Here is a 19,747-nt window from a genome sequence, read left to right on the forward strand (position 1 = left end):
ATTCTTCAGAATCAAGCTGTATATTTTGTAACAAAACATTAGCAAATATTCAAATTGCAAAACGACACGAAATATATCACTGTCCTTTTAATGAAGTCGATAATTCGGTTTTATGTGAAAATTGTGGTGTACCATTATGTCGACCTGATAGACTGAATAGACATTTACGAACATGTAAAGGACTTAGTCCATACAATAAGAAGACTGTTTGAATCGAGAAATCCACAAGACTTTAGTTCTATGTCTGTGTATTATTTTTTGTACTTGTAGTAGTGTATTGAATTTATGTAATAAAAGTATTTTTTAAAAGTACTTGCGGTGTTTTTTATTTTCTCAATCCTGTCACTTTTGTGGTATTTTTTTAAATTAAAGTTGTTTTGTATCGGCCAGGGATCAAACCAAGGACCTTAGTCGATCTAATCAATCAGTATATAGATTACAAATTTATTTCATGGATTTTGAACTTTTCCCCGAATCTCTAGCATTAAAATTACGGATTTTCAAGATGGCGGGTGTCACAGTAATAAATGATTACTGCACTCTAGCGGGTAAGAATCAAACTAACTAGGCGTCAGCGCACTCTCGCCGCCGATACAATGATGATGGTTTCCAACATCGAAGACAAGATGGCGGACATGACGTCATGCTCACTGTCGATATATATGCTTTGAAAAAAGTGGTGGGGGCCAGTCAGTCTGCCAGCAGCCACCACAGGGGGAAGGATCGGTCGCCATTTTTAATTTTTTTGACCTCGTCGGGTTCGAACCGAGGACTCCGAACTCCGTGTCTAAAAAGTTCAATTTTTATAAATATTTTATTAAAATTTTATTAATTGATTTTTTTTATAAATTTTTAAAAAAATTTCATTAAAATCGGATAATAAATAAAAAAGTTAAAGATGGCGGACGTAACGGAAATTGCAACGGTGACGTCATCATCCAAAATGGCGGAAAACAAAATGGCGGAAAGTTCGAGAAAACAAAATGACGTCATCCAAGATGGCGGATCCAAAATGGCGGATCCAAAATGGCCGCCGTGATCTACTTGTCCCGTTACGTTATGTCCCGTTACGCGGTGTCCCGTTACGCTCGTCCAAGATGGCCACCGTGACATAAAAATCCAAGATGGCGGAAAGGACACACAGCACCACAGCCAGAAGCCAGCCGCCGGACATACATTCCTATACTACTAATATGAAAACACATTCCATTTCTGCTGATAATACTTTATAAACAAGTGAGAAAATCCCGCGATTTCTGGATACAAATTAGAGACGATCAATAACACAGTCATTTGTTGACAGTAGACAATCGGTTTTAGAGCTGAACACACTTTTCAGCAACTAAGGGCGCGGTTACACGGGACCCTGAACTACTTCAGGTGAACATGTTTAAGTAAACACGTTTACAAACGCGAAAGTGTACGGTTAGGCTGGGTTCACATTTAAAAAAATTAAGCGAGTGCATAGCAAGCCATGCACACGACCTGTGCACACGACTTCTGCGAACTGCGAAATCGTTTCACAATTGAATTCTTACTGTTAATTTCAGCCAATGAAATTTCGCGTACGATGCAACATCTGTTAGCAGTGTTAGTAAATAAACATTAACTTTCAAAATAACGATAATACTTTTATTATCTCGACATTTTCTTACCACAATATGGTTAATAAATATAAACATATTTCTAGTCCCACCAAAAAAAAAACACCCTGCTCTTCTCTCATTGGCTGTTGTGCCATGCGTACGCGACCGAAATAAAATATATTCATTTCACTCGTATGCGCACGACCTCGCTCCCATGCACACGACCAACTTTCTGCTATTGTGAATCGTTAGGTTAGGAAACATGGCGTTCATATCCTATGCACACGACCTACTGTTACTGTTACTGTTATTTTTTCAATTGTGAACCCAGCCTTCACAATTAAAAAAATTAAGCGAGTGCATAGCAAGCTATGCACACTACCTGTGCACACGACCTGTGCGAACTGCGAAATTGGTTCACAATTGAATTCTTACTGTTCATTTCAGCCAATGAAATTTCGCGAACTATGCGACATCTGTTGGCAGTGTTAGTAAATAAACATATTAACTTTCAAAATAACGATAATACTATTTTTATCTTGACATTTTATTACCACAATATGGTTAATAAATATAAACATATTTCTAGTCCCGCCAAAAAAACACCCTGCTGTTCTCTCATTGGCTGTTGTGCCATGCGTACGCGACCGAAATAAAATATATGCATTTCACTCCTATGCGCACGACCTCGCTCCCATGCACACGACCAACTTTCTGCTATTGTGAATCGTTAGGTTAGGAAACATGGCGTTCATATCCTATGCACACGACCTACTGTTACTGTTACTGTTATTTTTTCAATTGTGAACCCAGCCTTCACAATTAAAAAAATTAAGCGAGTGCATAGCAAGCCATGCACACTACCTGTGCACACGACCTGTGCGAACTGCGAAATTGGTTCACAATTGAATTCTTACTGTTCATTTCAGCCAATGAAATTTCGCGAACTATGCGACATCTGTTAGCAGTGTTAGTAAATAAACATATTAACTTTCAAAATAACGATAATACTATTTTTATCTTGACATTTTATTACCACAATATGGTTAATAAATATAAACATATTTCTAGTCCCGCCAAAAAAACACCCTGCTGTTCTCTCATTGGCTGTTGTGCCATGCGTACGCGACCGAAATAAAATATATTCATTTCACTCCTATGCGCACGACCTCGCTCCCATGCACACGACCAACTTTCTGCTATTGTGAATCGTTAGGTTAGGAAACATGGCGTTCATATCCTATGCACACGACCTACTGTTACTGTTACTGTTATTTTTTCAATTGTGAACCCAGCCTTAGGCTGGGTTCACAATTAAAAAAAATTAAGCGAGTGCATAGCAAGCCATGCACACGACCTGTGCACACGACCTGTGCGAACTGCGAAATCGGTTCACAATTGAATTCTTACTGTTAATTTCAGCCAATGAAATTTCGTGAACTATGCGACATCTGTTAGCAGTGTTAGTAAATAAACATATTAACTTTCAAAATAACGATAAAACTATTATTATCTCGACATTTTCTTACCACAATCTGGTTAATAAATATAAACATAATTCTAGTCCCGCCAAAAAACACCCTGCTCTTCTCTCATTGGCTGTTGTGCCATGCGTACGCGACCGAAATAAAATATATTCATTTCACTCCTATGCGCACGACCTCGCTCCCATGCACACGACCAACTTTCTGCTATTGTGAATCGTTAGGTTACGAAACATGGCGTTTGTTCACAAAACTGAATTGAAACTAATAGTTTAGCTGCATGACGCCCAGCATCGCGGAGAAACGGTAAAAGACTGACGAAACTATTTACAGATGGCACTGCTGAACAAGATGGCCGCCACAGTGGCGCACTCACGATCGATGGCGCCAAATTCAAATATCCAAACCACCACACATTCTAGGACTATGCCCAAACATACCGCCCACCAAAAATAACATTTTTTTATGTTTCACTACACTGGTTCTTAGTTGACTGGCAACCGACACAATTTTATCACTGGCCGCTTCACCACTCGATGCTGCTGTTTGATGGTAGCTACTCTTGACACACCATCCTGACCAGGATGTAGGGTTGCGACGCGGCCGAGTTGCCACTGCAGGGGTGGAAGGTGGTCTTCTTTGATGAGGACAAGGTCACCAACCTGCAGGTCACCTTCGCTTTTGGTCCACTTGCCACGTGGTTGTAGAGTGTGCAAATATTCCTTGTGCCACCGCTGCCAGAAGTGCTGTGATGCACTCTGTACCAGCTGCCATCTGTCTAATCTGTTGGTCTGTATTTCCGTGAGGTCTGCAGCTGGAGGAGATGTCAGAGAAGTGCCAACAAGGAAATGTGCTGGCGTAAGGGCCTCCACGTCATTTGGATCTGATGAAATGGCACAGAGTGGACGTGAATTGAGGACAGCTTCAATTTGAGTGAACAAAGTCGACAGCTCTTCAAACGTGAGTATCTGCTGGCCAACGACTCTCTTGAGATGGTACTTCGCAGACTTGATGCTTGCCTCCCACAGGCCTCCAAAATGTGGCGCAGATGGAGGATTGAGGTTCCACTGAATCCCACGAGTAGCCAGAGTGTCTGCTACACAATGCCAGTTAGAGGTGTTCCTCAGGTACCTTTGAAGGTCATTGAAGTAGCGACGTGCCCCTATGAAGTTGGTTCCACAATCTGAAAAAACAACCTTACAGAGTCCACGCCTAGCCACGAATCTGAAAAAGGCATTTAAGTAGGCAGTGGTACTCAATGATGAAACAACTTCCAAGTGTACTGCCTTAGTTGCTAAGCATATGAATAAACACAGGTAGGCCTTGGATGAACGACTGTTTCGACCATTCGAAAGCCTGACTTGGAAAGGGCCCCCATAGTCAACACCCACATTCAGAAATGGTCTTGTTTGTTGCACTCGACTTGGTGGAAGATTTCCCATGGATGGCTGCACATTGGTGGCTCTGAATCTGTAACATTTTACACAGGCGTGTATCCTAGTCTTGACAGCTCCTCTACCTGCCACTATCCAGTACTCACACCGAATTGCAGCATGTGTGGCACTGGGGCCAGCATGAAGGTGTAAGACATGATAGTAGTCAATAATCATTTCTGTCACAAAACTCCTTTTGGGAAGCAGAACTTGATGTTTCATTTCATAGGCTACATGTGAATTCTGCAGGCGTCCACCTACACGGATGATCCCATCAGCGTCAATGAATGGCTGTAGTCTTTTAATTCCAGAAGAACATTCGCGAGCTGCAGCCAAACAATCAAACTCTAATTTGAAATTCTCTTGCTGAAGCTGCTTCAAACACACCTTCTTGGCAGCGTCAATTTCTGCTACAGTGAGAGGACCTGTGTGTCGCAACTCCCTTGAAACCTTCAAATTTAATGCAAATCTCAACACGTACGCAAGTACTCTTTGCAGTCGTGACCAGGACGAAAACCTACAAAGGATGTTAAGAATGTTCGGTATACACTGACCAACCAATGAGACTAGCGTGATTGCCTTCAACTCCTCTTTACCTTCCTCTGAACTGGTATATCCTTGACTGGGCCATAAATCCACCTCTGCTGTCAACCAACCTGGCCCAGTCCACCAAAGTGGGTGTGTTAGAAGCTCCTTGGGTGAGAGTCCTCTTGATGCACAGTCTGCAGCATTTTCAGCAGAGGAAACATGTCTCCAGTGGACCGGAACCTTGCTCTCCTGAATACGAGAAACTCTGTTCGCCACAAATGTTTTCAGCCGATGTGGCGGAATCTTAATCCAAGCAAGCACTACGGTCGAGTCACACCATGCATAAATGCAACTTATATGGATTCGCTCGGACAGTGTTGTGATCAGTGATTCAATCAATTTGATAAGCAAGAGTGCAGCCTGCAATTCAAGTCGCGGAAGTGTGACGGTCTTCAGTGGTGCAACACGTGACTTGGCGAGAAGCAAATGTGATTTTGTTTCACCGTGGCTAGAAGTCCGCAAATACACAACAGCTGCGTAACCTTCATTGGATGCATCACTAAAACCATGGAGCTGGTATTCAGACTGTGGTGCAGAAACAAGACGAGGTACGGACAGCTTGCTTAGGACATCCAACTGGCCAATGAAAACCTGCCAATCAGCAACTAAGTCTAGTGGTGGGGTGTCGTCCCAAGAAACTCCCAGTAACCAAAGCTTTTGGAGAAAGATTTTGGCTCGAATGATGACTGGAGTAATCCACCCTAGCGGATCATATAACCTAGCAATTTCTGAAAGGATGGTTCTCTTGGTGACTGTTGCACTGGCATGCTGAACATGATATGAGAAAACATCTGCCTTCCAATCCCATTGAAGACCAAGTACCTTAATAACTTCATTGCTACCATGAAAACTAAGTGGACTCTCCCGGTGATCTTCTGGAACTGCATCCAAAACTGCCTTACTATTACTGGACCATTTTCTTAGTTCAAAACCACCTTGTTTCAGGAGATTTATTAATTCTTGCTGTAACGCGAGAGCTTCCGTGACTGATGCTGCACCAGTCACAATGTCATCTACAAACACGTCATCCATCACAACCCTTGCTGCCATCGGATACCGAGGACCCTCTTCCATTGCAAGTTGCTGTAAGGCTCTCATCGCCATAAATGGAGCAGCTGAGACTCCGTAAGTGACAGTGTCAAGTTGGAATTCACGTATTGGTTGGTCAGGGTTCTCCCTCCACAGAATTACCTGGTATGGTGCATCGTCTGGATGCACGAGAACCTGACGATACATTTTGCAGATGTCTGTAGTTAATACCACACGGTGAAGACGGAAGTGAGTGATTATGTCCACAATGTCATTTTGAAGCTTGGGTCCAGTCATCAAAACATCATTGAGTGACTTCCCTGAAGTGGAGCGAGTTGAGGCATCAAACACAACTCGTAACTTTGTTGTTGAGCTGGATTCCTTGCACACATAGTGATGAGGGATGTAGTAACGACGTTCCTGACCAGTTGCATTATCTAGACAATGCATGTGCCCCAGTTGCTCATATTCACGGGGGAACTTGCAATATTCGATATAGGCTTCCGGTTGGTGATGTAGTCTGGATTCCAACTGACGTAACCTCTTAACTGCATGACTACGTGTATCTCCTAAATCTGGGTCTCTCTCCTTAAATGGTAGTCTCAGTACAAATCTTCCTTCGAGGTTTCGTGAGTGAGTCTCAACAAAATGATTCTCACATTTTGTGTCTTCTAGGCTGGAATGCTGGACAGATGGTAACTCCTCGGTCTCCCAGAACTTGCGGATGGTATCTGTTAGGGCTGTATCCGATGACGCATACATTGAGACAACACCACTACTGGAAGTATCTGCAACCTGAGTCACCTTACCCATAATAACCCAACCAAATATACTGTGCAACGCTACGGGAACACCCTTCGAAGGCTGGTACTGCCCACCATCAAACACGTCTGGATATACATCAGCACCAAGAAGGATATCAATTGCTCCTGGAGTATCAAAAGATGGGTCCGCTAGTTCCAGATGTCGATACATGTCTCTCACATGGTGGGGAAGGGGAATGGTGGGTAAATTGGCAGCTATGTTCTTCAACACTTAAGCATCAGTAACAACGCCAGTTCCTACGCCCTTACATGATGTTAGAAAACAAGTAACTGCACCACTGTTAGCAACAACAACAGAGTGAGCCAGACCCACAACAGGAACCTTAGCCCTTCGACACTTTAGCCCCAACCTATGAACACATTCTTCGGTAATAAATGAGCTCTGCGATCCTGAATCGAGTAGTACTCTAACATTTTGCAGCATTCCACTTGCATCCTGGACTCGTACCATAGCAGTACCTAGAACGACAGTGGTTGAAACTGCAGTTGAAGAAGTTAGTGATACCACTGTCGCAGCATCCTCCTTGTGACTTGCTTGTGGCATAGAAATCTCTTGGATGGATTCACCTGCAGGTAGTTTCACTTCTTGATTGGGAACCGCAGTGTGAAGGAGAGAATGGTGTCTCCTGCCGCAGTGATAACAGTTTCTTCTTGACCTACAATCCTTCACTCTGTGACCTTGTAGGCAGTTAAAACACAGCATCTTCCTACGTACAAACTCTATCCTGTCATCGCTTGACTGACCCGTAAAAACAGGGCACTTGTGAAGTCCATGCATGTCTCCACAGGCACTACAGGGCTCTGCTTCTGCTGTCACTAGAAATGAGGATTTAAAATTTGGGTTTTGAGGCAGTGACCTCTTTGGAAAAGGGCGTGCGGCAGGCACTACAGCTGGAGTGTGATTTGACATCATCAGGGCCTTAGACTGCAGCTCCACGAACTCTAACAATTGATTAAATGTGGGCATTTGAACATTTTTGTGTGCTATTTCAAACTGATTTCTTGTATCTGGATCAAGCTTTGGTAACATTAGATTCAGCAACACAAAGCTCCATTCAGTAACAGGCAACTTCAGAACTTTCAAGGCACCCAGATTCTCCTTTAGAACATCTACCATATTTCTCAGTTTGTCAGGCGCAACAATTGACAGTCGAGGAAGTTGCACAATCTTGTCCCAATGCATGTTTGCAATTGTCCGGACATTGTGATACCTATCTACCAAAGTTTGCCATGCCAGAATATAATTTTCCTTAGACAGTGGGAGTGTCTTTATTAGATTAAATGGCTCACCTGATAGTGATGTAAGAAGGTATTGGTGTTTCTCCACATCTGACAGGCCCTCATTATTATGCACCAAGGATGTGAAAAGGTCATAAAATGTGGGCCAGTCAGTCAAGAGACCCTTGAATTCTGGCAACTGCAGCTTCGGCAACTTAACGTTCGAAGATGTCTTGGCAATTTGATTGCGTTGTTTGTTCTGGCCTGTTTCGTTAACAGTGATCTTGTTAAATACTTCCTGTATCCTATAGTAGGCTTCATCAAATTCCTCAAGTTCCCTTTCGCTGGCTTCAGATTCCACTAACGACTCGGTCTCTGTAGCTTGAATAGCAAGTTGCATGTGATTTTCTTCAAAGTCTGTCTTCAATTGGTGTAAATCGGTACACGTGGCCTTGAAAAGTCCCGCGCGACTCGGGTTGCGCTCGACTTCGTCGGCGAGCGTCAGAAGTCTTGTAATGCGGCACTTAACGAGGCGCAAACGCGTTTTGGCTTGATTTGACATTTTAAGTAACGGTCTTGAAAACGTTCGGACGCACCGGCAATACACGAACCAATGCAAGATAGGTAACCTAGGCCTAACCTAAAACCACATGTGTTGCCTATAATTGCTTGCACGCAATCAAAATTACGTAAAATACATTTATGAGCTCAAATAATACAGTGTTTGCGTATACACTGATATTTCCTTGATAGCACAACACTATAGTCCCGGGTAAAGTCACGCACGCGATTCGTAACGGTACTGCACATGTCTATTTTCGAACAAAGAAGACCGATATCTGAATGGCTTTTACGTTGTTTATGCGATCCACCGAATAAACTGGCTCAAACATACAGATATCCGGCCCGGAGGACCAAAATGTTCACAAAACTGAATTGAAACTAATAGTTTAGCTGCATGACGCCCAGCATCGCGGAGAAACGGTAAAAGACTGACGAAACTATTTACAGATGGCACTGCTGAACAAGATGGCCGCCACAGTGGCGCACTCACGATCGATGGCGCCAAATTCAAATATCCAAACCACCACACATTCTAGCACTATGCCCAAACAGCGTTCATATCCTATGCACACGACCTACTGTTACTGTTACTGTTATTTTTTCAATTGTGAACCCAGCCTTACACGGTAGTTGCTGAAAAGTGTGTTTAGCTCTAAAACCGATTGTCTACTGTCAACGAATGACTGTGTTGTTGTTCTCTATTTGTGTAATTTTATCCAGAAAACGCGGGATTTTCTCACTTGTTTATACAGCATTATCAGCAGAAATGGAATGTGTTTTCATATTGCTCAATATTTTTTTTACAAATCGGGAATTCTAACAGCATGCACAGTAAAATTTTTAAACTTATTTTTTATTATTTTTTGAGCGAGAGTACCTATCTCAGTTTTAAGAAAATTAGGATCAATTAATATATATATATATATATATATATATATATATATATATATAAAATTATCTGTTGATTTTTTTTTGTTGCATTCGGTAAAATATTACTCGAACTTGTGCCAGAAACACTTTCCAGCTTGAATTTCTGCAAAAGACTGTTTATATTCTAAACAGCCAATCAGATGCTAATGTAGAAGATATGTCGATCTGAACTACTTTGCCAACCTGTTTAAGTTAAATGGGAAATGGCCTCGAACGAAACATGTTCAGACTGTGTGTAACCGCACTCAACAGCTGAACATGTTCACCTGAAGTAGTTCAGACTCCCGTGTAACCGCGCCCTAAGTACCGTGTAACCGTACACTTTCGCGTTTGTAAACGTGTTTACTTAAACATGTTCACCTGAAGTAGTTCAGGTTCCCGTGTAACCGCGCCCTCAGTGTTTAGTTTTTAAGCAATGAAGATGCCGTTCTATACGCTTTGTAATCTATGATCGTAGGCTTCCTTTAATCTTTGGTTTTGTTATTATTCATCTTTCACAGAAAAACTAGAGTGAATTATTATTTTGTAGGTTTGTACAGAAAATTTCTTTGAAAAAACTTTTATATAAGTTCCTGTATATATCAAATAGAGTTTTAGATTATTTTTAACCATTTATTGTTTCTAACTACTTGAATTATTGCAATGCCATTTTACAGAATAATTACATAGGTATGTTAGGAATTCAAAAATACCACTTTCAGAACTTAATTTAAAATTTTCAGAAGTGTACCTACTCGAGAATTTAGAAGAAATTTCCATACTCGATGGTTCCCAAAAAGTTACTAAAACCATCTATTGTTTGTATTTCTATTCAAGTTTATAAGTGATAAGACAACACAAAAGTTTTATAAAGATATGGTAAATATGTAGTGTAGCGGTATTTGTGGGGAAAAAAATGTTAAAAATCCGAAAATACGTTTATTATATGCTCTTTAACTTCCTCTTTTCATTAAACCCGGCGGAGATAAGAAATTCCAAATACTTTAGGAGATATTGAATTTTTTAATTTTCATAGTTGGGCAATATTTTTTGTTAAAAAAAAAATTTAAATTCCGAAAATTCTTTTATTCTATACTCTTTAACTTCCTCTTTTCATTAAACCCGATGGAGATATGCTTTTGTATTTTTTTTATTTTTTTTAGTAAATGCAAGTAAATGTATACAAAATTTTACTTTTCAATTTAAAGTTATAGAAAAATATATTGTGTTTTTTAAGTCCCAAATATAAGAGACATGGGTAAATATGTAGTTGAGCGGTATTTGCGAAAAAAAATGTTAAAAATCCAAAAATACCTTTATTAGACGCTCTTCAACTTCCTCTTTTCATTAAAAGTGGCGGAGGTAGTAAATTCCAAATACTTTAGGAGATATCGAATTTTTAAATTTCATCATATGTAGTTGAGCGGTATTTGCATAAAAAAATGTTAAAGTCCGAAAATACCTTTATTAGATGCTCTTCAACTTCCTCTTTTCATTAAAAGCGGCGGAGATAAGAAATTCCAAATACTTTAGGAGATATCGCCGTTCTTATTTTGCATACAAGACCTGTGTTTATCATTCGACCGTCGCCATTTTTTTATTTTGCCGTGTGTTTGTGAATGCCTAATTAATGAAAATGGTCGATTAGGTCAGGTCAGTTACATTAAAAATACTTTGAAACTAAGCTTACAAATAATATGAAATTATTTCAATGGTTCTTTAGTTTTAAAGTATTTATAATGTAACTGACCTGACCTAACAAACCGGGACAAAGGAACGACTCACGTAAAATTTTTTTGTTACTTATTACTTGCGCAACAATAAAAAATAAGACTTTAAAATTAGAAACGTTAAAAACTCGCCTAAGTTGGAGGCGGTAATTAAACACCGTTTTAAAACAATAAATGAACTAAATAATCACGTATTGGTTCATTTGAATTCTGGCCTATCACGATCAATCACGTGACATCATTTTCCAATAAAAAAATAGATACTTGTAAACTAGAAACAATGCGGAATGCCACATGAATGAATGTAATTGTGATGAAATTTAAAAATTCGATATATCCTAAAGTAGTTGGAATTTCTTATCTCCGCCGCTTTTAATGAAAAGAGGAAGTTAAAGAGCATCTACTAAAGGTATTTTCGGATTTTTAACATTTTTTTTTCGCAAATACCGCTCAACTACATATGATGAAATTAAAAAATTTGATATCTCCTAAAGTATTTGGAATTTCTTACCTCCGCCGCTTTTAATGAAAAGAGGAAGTTAAAGAGCATAGAATAAAAGTATTTTCGGATTTTTGACATTTTTTTTCGCAAATACCGCCCAACTACATATTTACCGAGACATGTATTTTATATTTGTTAAATAACTTTTATAATTACACTGATACAAATTACTGTAAGGGGGGAAATTTTAATGTTAAAGTTTAGGCTGTTGAATTAAGCTCTTGGATGACCCTAGGTAGTGAGAGTGCTTTATATTTTAACTTATGTTTGATGCTGGAAGGTAATATTAATTTTATAAAATTTTGCCATTGGGTCTTAGTTACAAGTGGACATAAATTCAGACAATAAGTGATGCAAGCCGGTGTGCTGGGACTGTCTGTGAATTTGTCAAAGTGTTGCTGGTTTCAGGATTATTCTTGTGCTGCAGCTGGAATGGACGTCTGTCTGGAAGCGTGGGGCAACCGTTGCAACATTAAACAAGAAGAAGAGTACTTTTCTGGTAAAGAAGAAGAATCTTCGCAATACTGTGACGTCGCAGATCCTCTGACCGTTCAACGTAGTGCTGCTGTGACGTACTTTTTATGTGGTATTTGCGAAACTTTCTTCGTTGATAAAACTGACTTTGTGCAACACGAGTCCGATGGGAAATGTGGTAACGTCCCAGGTGAGAATGAAACCTACACATCAGTTCTTGCTTCGCAGAGGGAGGCTGCTCCAGAGAGCCTGGCCGTTGGTTCGTACCTTTTGTGCGAGATCTGCGAATCTATTTTTGTCAGAGAAGAAGATTTTTCCCGCCACCAAGTCGAAGCACACTGTCCCAGCTCGGAACGTTCGAAATGCGAGGAATTTGAGGTCAAAGCAGAACTTGAGAAATGCAGTGCATCACAAAATTGCAACTGCGAGAGTAGTGAGTTATGTTTGGGGGTCAGTGCAGCAGCCACTGCTGACAGTAACATTTTAAACGTTAGAGAGGAACGTTATTCTGGAAATCTTTCTTCTGAAAGGTTGTCCTTACCAAGTAGTGAGACCATTCTTAGTGAAAGCAGAACAAAGCTTGCACACCGTCTAATCCTGTTTTGGTGCGAAAGTTGTAAAAAGTCATTCCCGGACAGGACCAGCCTCAGCAAGCATCTGTGCAGGATACGCGCGGAAGACCCCGGGTATAAGTGCAACTCGTGCCGCAGGGTGTTTTCAAGTAGAGGCCACCTCGAAGAGCACCGAGTGTCTCACGCCAAGGAAACCAGCTGCAAGTTTTGCGGCAAGTTGTTCTCGCGGCACTACCTCACCATTCACTTGAAAACTCACCGGCGGGAATGTCAGTTCATGTGCGAGTTTTGCGGCAAGTGCTTCCGTTGCAAGGTTTACCTTAAACAGCACTTGGCCACTCACTCGGTCGACCGGTCCTTGGAGTGCAAGTTGTGTGGGAAGAAACACATTTCTAAAAAAGCCCTCAGAGCCCACATGACGTGTCACATGGTCGCCAGGCCGTTCAAGTGTAGCAAATGCGGCAAGTGTTTTTCCCACAGGAACTCGTGGAAATATCACACGAGAACTCACACCGGGGAACGTCCTTTCACGTGCAGAATTTGCCAAAAGTCCTTTGCGCAATCTTTTCAACTTGCAAGTCACATTCTGGCCCACACGGGAGAACGTGAGTTCGAGTGCCATCACTGCAATCAGTTCTTCGCACGTAAAGCGACTCTAGCCCAGCACATAGAATTAAAACACTCGTGATTTCAAAGGTATTGCCTACTTGCTGGTAGGATGATGGCCTTCTGTGGGAAAACCCCATGACAATTTTATGGAAAGTTATGGCTAGAGCAAGATTTTTTAATTTCATTTTTTTTTAAATTAATATTAATTGTAATAGTTTATTTTTATGAATTTTGTGTATTATGTCATTAATAATGTGCATCAGTATGTGCAATTACCAAAATTTCACTTTACATTCCAGGCTATTGGAACTACCAAGCCTTCGTAACTGTATTTCCATTAGGGTTAAAAAATATTTGTTAGCATGGTTTAAAATTTTAATCTTATGTTTTGTCTAGCATAATAAAAATACTACCCAAATTAATCCAAAGTACATTTTTGTCTAGGCTTTTAGCCTATCTTTAAGGTATCCAATATTAATGTATTTAATTTACTTAGCCTTTTTCCCCCCTAATAAAACTAATCCCTTCTGTACTTTTTTAATATATTTAGTTTTTGGTTCTTATGTTTTTGTACATAGACAAAAATTGTGAATTTTTAAATACAAACTTAAATTAAATGATTTCCTAGTCATATTTTACGAAATTAGGTAATTCATTTGAATATTGATGCAATTTTTTACCTTGGAACTCTTGTGTTATGGAGTTTATTGAATTCCATTTCGGAGTTAATTTTGTTTGACTGCTACTCGCCGTATAATCTTGCCTGTACTTATGGCATGATACTTAATTGGCATTATGTTTTGCTAAGCATATACACATTTAATTTTGAACCCTTCAATACATCATGTATAAAATGAAAATTGACATGTAGTTTCCCGCCTGAGGCAGGGTCGGCATGGATGGACTCTCACAGCAGCCGGCTGCCCTACCCGAGGGACAGACATGTCGTTCCGGCCAGCCTGGAGAATGTGTGAGGTGAGTGTAGGTGGAGTGTGGAGCAGCGACGGAATGGATTGGCGGGTGAAACGGAAGCACCCCGAGAAAACCCACATGTCGCTACAACGTCCGCTTCGTTTCCCGCTTGCGACAAATCTGGTTTCGACTCTGCTGGGAATCAAACCCGGTCACGCCTTGGTAGGAGGCGAGTGTTCTTACCACTCAACACATAAAATGCATTATGTAAAAATTTTTCATTTAGTTGATAGGTTGCACAAATGTGTTAAAATTTTCAAGTTTTGAATCAAATGATCTTGATTTGAAAAAAAAAAAAATTTCATGTAAAACCTCAATTGTTGGGTTGTTTGTATAATTTTTGGTGTATTTTTGGATGTTCCAATAAAACTATTGATTTTAACTGCAACAATTGTTAAATTGCTTACATGAACAACTGTTAAAAAGAAAAAGTTTATACATAAGATTGTCATGAGTTTGGCTAAAAAAATGCCAACTATATTGACAAAATTGTACCATAACACTAATTATGACCAATTAATTATTAGGCCTGAGATCATAATTTCTGCAGAAATGATTAATTATGGTGTTGAATAATTCTTTCTAACCTTAAATTGTTATTTCACAAATCAAGTTTTCAAAATCAAACATATAGTAATTTTATTTATATAATTGCATGTTAAAAGTGCATTATTGTTGATTGGTTGCAGAATATGTAATGATTATAAAGTAAGATGTACACATCCTCTTTTGACACTTCCAAATTTTGCATTTGGTTTATTTTATTAGGTATTTTCACAGGTTCAGGTGATCATAACTAAAGATAAGGGTTTTTTAGGTTCTTCTACCACAATTTTACCATAAACTAATTTGAATTGAAAAATTGTTTATATTTTTGTAACTATTAATATTGTATTAATTAGTAATTTCAATAATTAAAATTAAGAAATTATACAAACACAGATTTTTCAGGCATTTGACAGAGCCTGTGAACATCTTAGATTCCAATTGCACAATGTGCTATGTAATGATTTCAAACATGAACGTAATTCACACATGGTATAAAACCCATGTATCACAAGCCACGCAATGACTTGTATTCATCTTTATAAGCTATCTCTGATCATTCTCTCAACTTTAAAAGTTCCCAATAACCATCTAGGAAAAAAAAACCTTTGGGTAACAAGTTTGTAATTTCTTTCATAAAATTGTAGCTGCTAACCCTTAAGGAACTATTTGTATAATGCTCAGCATATTGTATGACACTGTCATGGAGCATTCTCCTTTATGCTGCTGGCAAACGCTGCTATAGTCTATCTTGTGCAAGTTGTCTGAACCCTGAAAGTTCTCTATACACCAATCCCTCACTTAGTACGAATAGTGTCTTCCAAAAAGTGTAGGCAGGGGCGCAACAACTAAATTTCCAAAGGGGGGCATTATACCTTTTTATAAAGAAGCGGGGGGTCTGGGGGTCCTCCCCCGGGAAAATTTGTATTTAAAGGTGGAAAATGGTTTTATTTAAGCAGTTTTATTATCTAAAAATTGATTACACAACACTTTCTTTGCCCCCGTTTGCCCCCACTTCAAGGTTTCAGAGGGGCGGCAAAATACCTTTCCTCCCCCCCTCCCTCCTTCCTGTTGTATCGCCCCTGAGTGTAGGGAAATATTTTTTAGTAATATAAATCCGTAGAATAACACTCAACGATAAATATGCCACACCATTTAACTTTATAAGCCTATCATAGAATATTTTATGACAAATACGACACCGCATAACGGGAGACGGTGGTTATGTACTTTTCTTCAGTCTGATGGTTGGCTTACCCGCCCGGGCGTGACCAACTCACGTCGCGTACTTTCACAAACTTTCCAAACCATCCTTTACTGGCAGTGATACCGATATTACTGTCCAGATATTTTTTTTCTCCAAAAATTAGAATGCCTATTTGCATTTCACTGCTTGGTTCTCACCAATCCTGTCAAGCCCATAATTTTTTTTTTTTTTTTTTTTTTTTTTTTTCATTGCAGCATTCATTTAACAACCTTTTCCATGTGAATCATCTGTTCATTTCGATTCCGGTATCTAATGTCAAATATATTCCTGCTAGTACAACCAACAGCATCAGACTTATAGAAAAGTTTGATGGAGTCCTTATGTTGTATGATTGTGCCCACAGTTGACTTGTTTAAAACTAAAGTGTGACCAACATAAGTATGGCCATCATGACATTCTGCACGCCATAATACTTCTAGTTTTTTCTCAAATACGATGCATTACGCTCTCACTTGGAAGCCATGATTTAAAATATGATTTCACCATGATTCCAACTGCAGGTGCTTGCGCACGTACAGTTGCGACAGACGAATGGACAGACATTGCTTTGTGTTCATGTATGCAAGTTCCTAGCCACTGGCTAGACTGAAGTTCATCACGGCCCAGTCAGGCGCCGACAGTACGGCCCGGCAGCATAAATGGGGACGTAAAAGCATTTGGTCCTTTACACTCCATAACCGCAAATTAATTTGCCATAGCTGATATTTATACAACAGCAGACAGCAAGTCAGATCTGTGTGCGCATCTCTTCCCCCCTCATTTAACTCTATGCCATGATACATCTGTTAATAGAGTTGAATCAGACTTCGTGGCATCACGCCAGACTTCTTGTTTGGCCTTTGGTGATTTCGCGCTAACTGAAATCGTGCAATTAGAAGACGTGCTAATTGAGGGATTGGTGTACCTGTGTTACACATCTCCTCCCCCCTCCCCCCACCTTTACTTGCAAAGCAACACACGAAGCGAGTTCACGAACACAGACCATCGCGTTAAGTTGTCTGCAGATACCACTGATAGAAGTGTGGCAGAAGGATATGTACATATATCAATTATTTTTGATAACTGTCATATTTGAGAATAGCTAAAAGATTACATTGATAAGGTTTGAGAAAAATAATTTGGGCGAAATTATATCCACAGTGCTGGTAGACAGCCAACTGGTGCCATTTTTATAGAAATTAATAATATTTGGAATCAAAAATTTTCAGGATTATCTTAACCTATATTTTTGACATTCCTAGCAAAGCATTATTTTCAAGCAGTAGAAATTCTGGATGTAATGTTGAGTTTTCTCATTGCTATATTCATTCATACCTGCCAACTTTCACGGTATTCCCATAATTTATATGGAAAACAATCTACATTATGGTTGTACGGAAATTCTAAATATCTATGCTTTTCAAGCTTACAATTTGTTTTGAACATTTTTTTTCTTATAGTGGGAATATTTTATTGTCCCAAGTTTTGTTTTTGTTACAATATGGCAGCTCATCTGTACATATTTTGTCATGTAAACAAGAAAAAGTGATAATAAGTGAACAGAACTAAATCGAGCTGACCAACTGGAAAGCAGATATGAACACTTCCCTTTTCTTTTCTCTGCCAGTGAAACAACCGAAAGAGGGAATTTATTCACATGACGTCTAGTTCCGTGGCCCGGAGGAATGTGCTGTTTGGTTGTATTGTCCTGTACATGTTTGGAAGTTTAATGATATTTAGCGAAGTTGTTTATGCCATCATAATGTCCACAAACATTAAAAAAAACTGCATGACCAGGTGTTTAGGTCAACGTATTTAGAACTATTTCCATGATCACTTAAATTCTAAAAGACCAGAACTATGAGTTTTGTAGTGTGTGTTGCGATATAAAATTTGTTATAGCGGGAAGACCAATGTTTCTAATCACGTTAAGCATTTGAAAACACGTAGGTAATGCAAAATCTGCCGAGAAAAACAATAAAGTCAACAGTCTCTTTTCAATGTGCCATACTATTGACACAAATATGATTCAAGTGAAATGCTATTTCACCAGTTTTTTTTTGACAAACTACATTTCATTGAGTGTAGCTAGTAATGCTGGAAAATATTTTCCGGAAAATTTTTCCAACTTCAGACACAGTAAAAAAAGGTAGTTACAGGCGCACAAAAACTGCTGCGATAATAACAGAAATGGTATCTTTGACAAAGCCGACCAAGCGAAGTGAGGTCTTCCTAACTAATAGTGTGTTTGGCATTTGTACATATGTGTGTGTTTTGTGACTATAACTTTTGAACAGTTGATTGTATGACCAATGGAATTTTCAAGTTCATGTATGAGCAAAATCTATCAGATTTATCTAATAAATACACAAATAACTTTCAAAATCAATTGCATTAATTTAATTTCTGACTTTGAATCCAAAGAGGATACTGACCACTTTGCAAGGTCTCTGTTCTGGGCGAACTACTAGTTACGTGTAAATAGCTTAAGTACCCTATACCTGGCACTGCCCAGGATTTACGCATTTCAAAATCTCAGATAGTGATTTTCCTCTTATTTTGGTCCAAGGTTAGCTATTCAATATTTTCCCAAAGAAATTCAAACCACTGGTTGGTACAGAAAAAAAAAGGGTTTTGGCACTAGGGTTGCCAACCGTCCCGTATTGTACGGGATTTCCCGTATTCTGTGACTAAAAGAATTATCCCGTACGTAGGCAGGACGGGACGTGATATTTCCCGTATCGTGTTTAAAGTTCAATTCACACACCCGCATTAAATTGAAAAAGTATTTTCCCGCCTGCGCCGCACCACCTGTTATATGTATTGCGACATTGCGAGGCTCCGTTTACTCCGCAGTTCACTGGCCACCAAATAGTTCATGTTGATGCCGACAGGTGGCAAGTTGTTGCCAAGTTAAGTTTTTTTGTGAAACATTGTTTTTTGTGTCTTGCATGTTGTATATTGTGTACTTTAAATTAAATGTCATCTCGGGTATAAAGTTGGGTTTGTTTGGTGAAATGAAAAATGAGAAAATATATGTTAGGCATACATTTATTAAAATATATTTTTTTTAAGTTGATTGTTATGGTGTCCCTAGGGGTGGTTCTCATCTAAGGGGGGCGGGGGAAGGGCTAAGTGGGTTTAGCAAACCTCCCCTTCCCACACTTTTTTCCTGATCACATTTTGCATTGGAGAGAGTTGAAGTTAGTTTACCAATGTTCAATCACATATGAGATATCTGGAATTTTTATACTTTGTTAACTAAAAATATCTTTATGTATTAAGTTCATCACTCAAAAAAATTATTAGGCCAATACAAACAATTTTAATATTTCAACCAGGTGCATAATTTATTTTCAGATACAAAAACTGCTAAAATAGCACCAATTTGCATCTAGAAATTCAAATTTTTCCGGGGGAGGACCCCCCGCTCTATTAGGTGGAGTTCAGTGTCCCTTATG

General features: G+C 39.3%; 1 protein-coding gene across 5 annotated transcripts; it reads left to right on the forward strand.

Annotated features, from left to right (window-relative positions):
- The first annotated feature begins 10,098 nt into the window (after positions 1 to 10,098).
- On the forward strand, positions 10,099 to 14,882 carry LOC134539928 (zinc finger protein OZF-like). 5 transcript variants are annotated; one of them, XM_063382286.1, is made up of 2 exons: positions 10,099 to 10,185; positions 12,276 to 14,882. In XM_063382286.1, exon 2 carries the CDS (start codon positions 12,300 to 12,302, stop codon positions 13,599 to 13,601), a length of 1,302 nt encoding a protein of 433 aa, XP_063238356.1. In that variant the 5' UTR covers positions 10,099 to 10,185; positions 12,276 to 12,299; the 3' UTR covers positions 13,602 to 14,882. The 5 variants fall into 5 exon arrangements, with proteins under 5 accessions (XP_063238356.1, XP_063238360.1, XP_063238358.1 ...); XM_063382290.1 differs by having other exon boundaries at positions 10,125 to 10,185; positions 12,295 to 14,882; XM_063382288.1 differs by having other exon boundaries at positions 10,125 to 10,181.
- Positions 14,883 to 19,747: the final 4,865 nt, after the last annotated feature.

Source organism: Bacillus rossius, chromosome 16, assembly GCF_032445375.1.
Source record: "Bacillus rossius redtenbacheri isolate Brsri chromosome 16, Brsri_v3, whole genome shotgun sequence".
Taxonomy (NCBI): Eukaryota; Metazoa; Arthropoda; class Insecta; order Phasmatodea; family Bacillidae; genus Bacillus; species Bacillus rossius.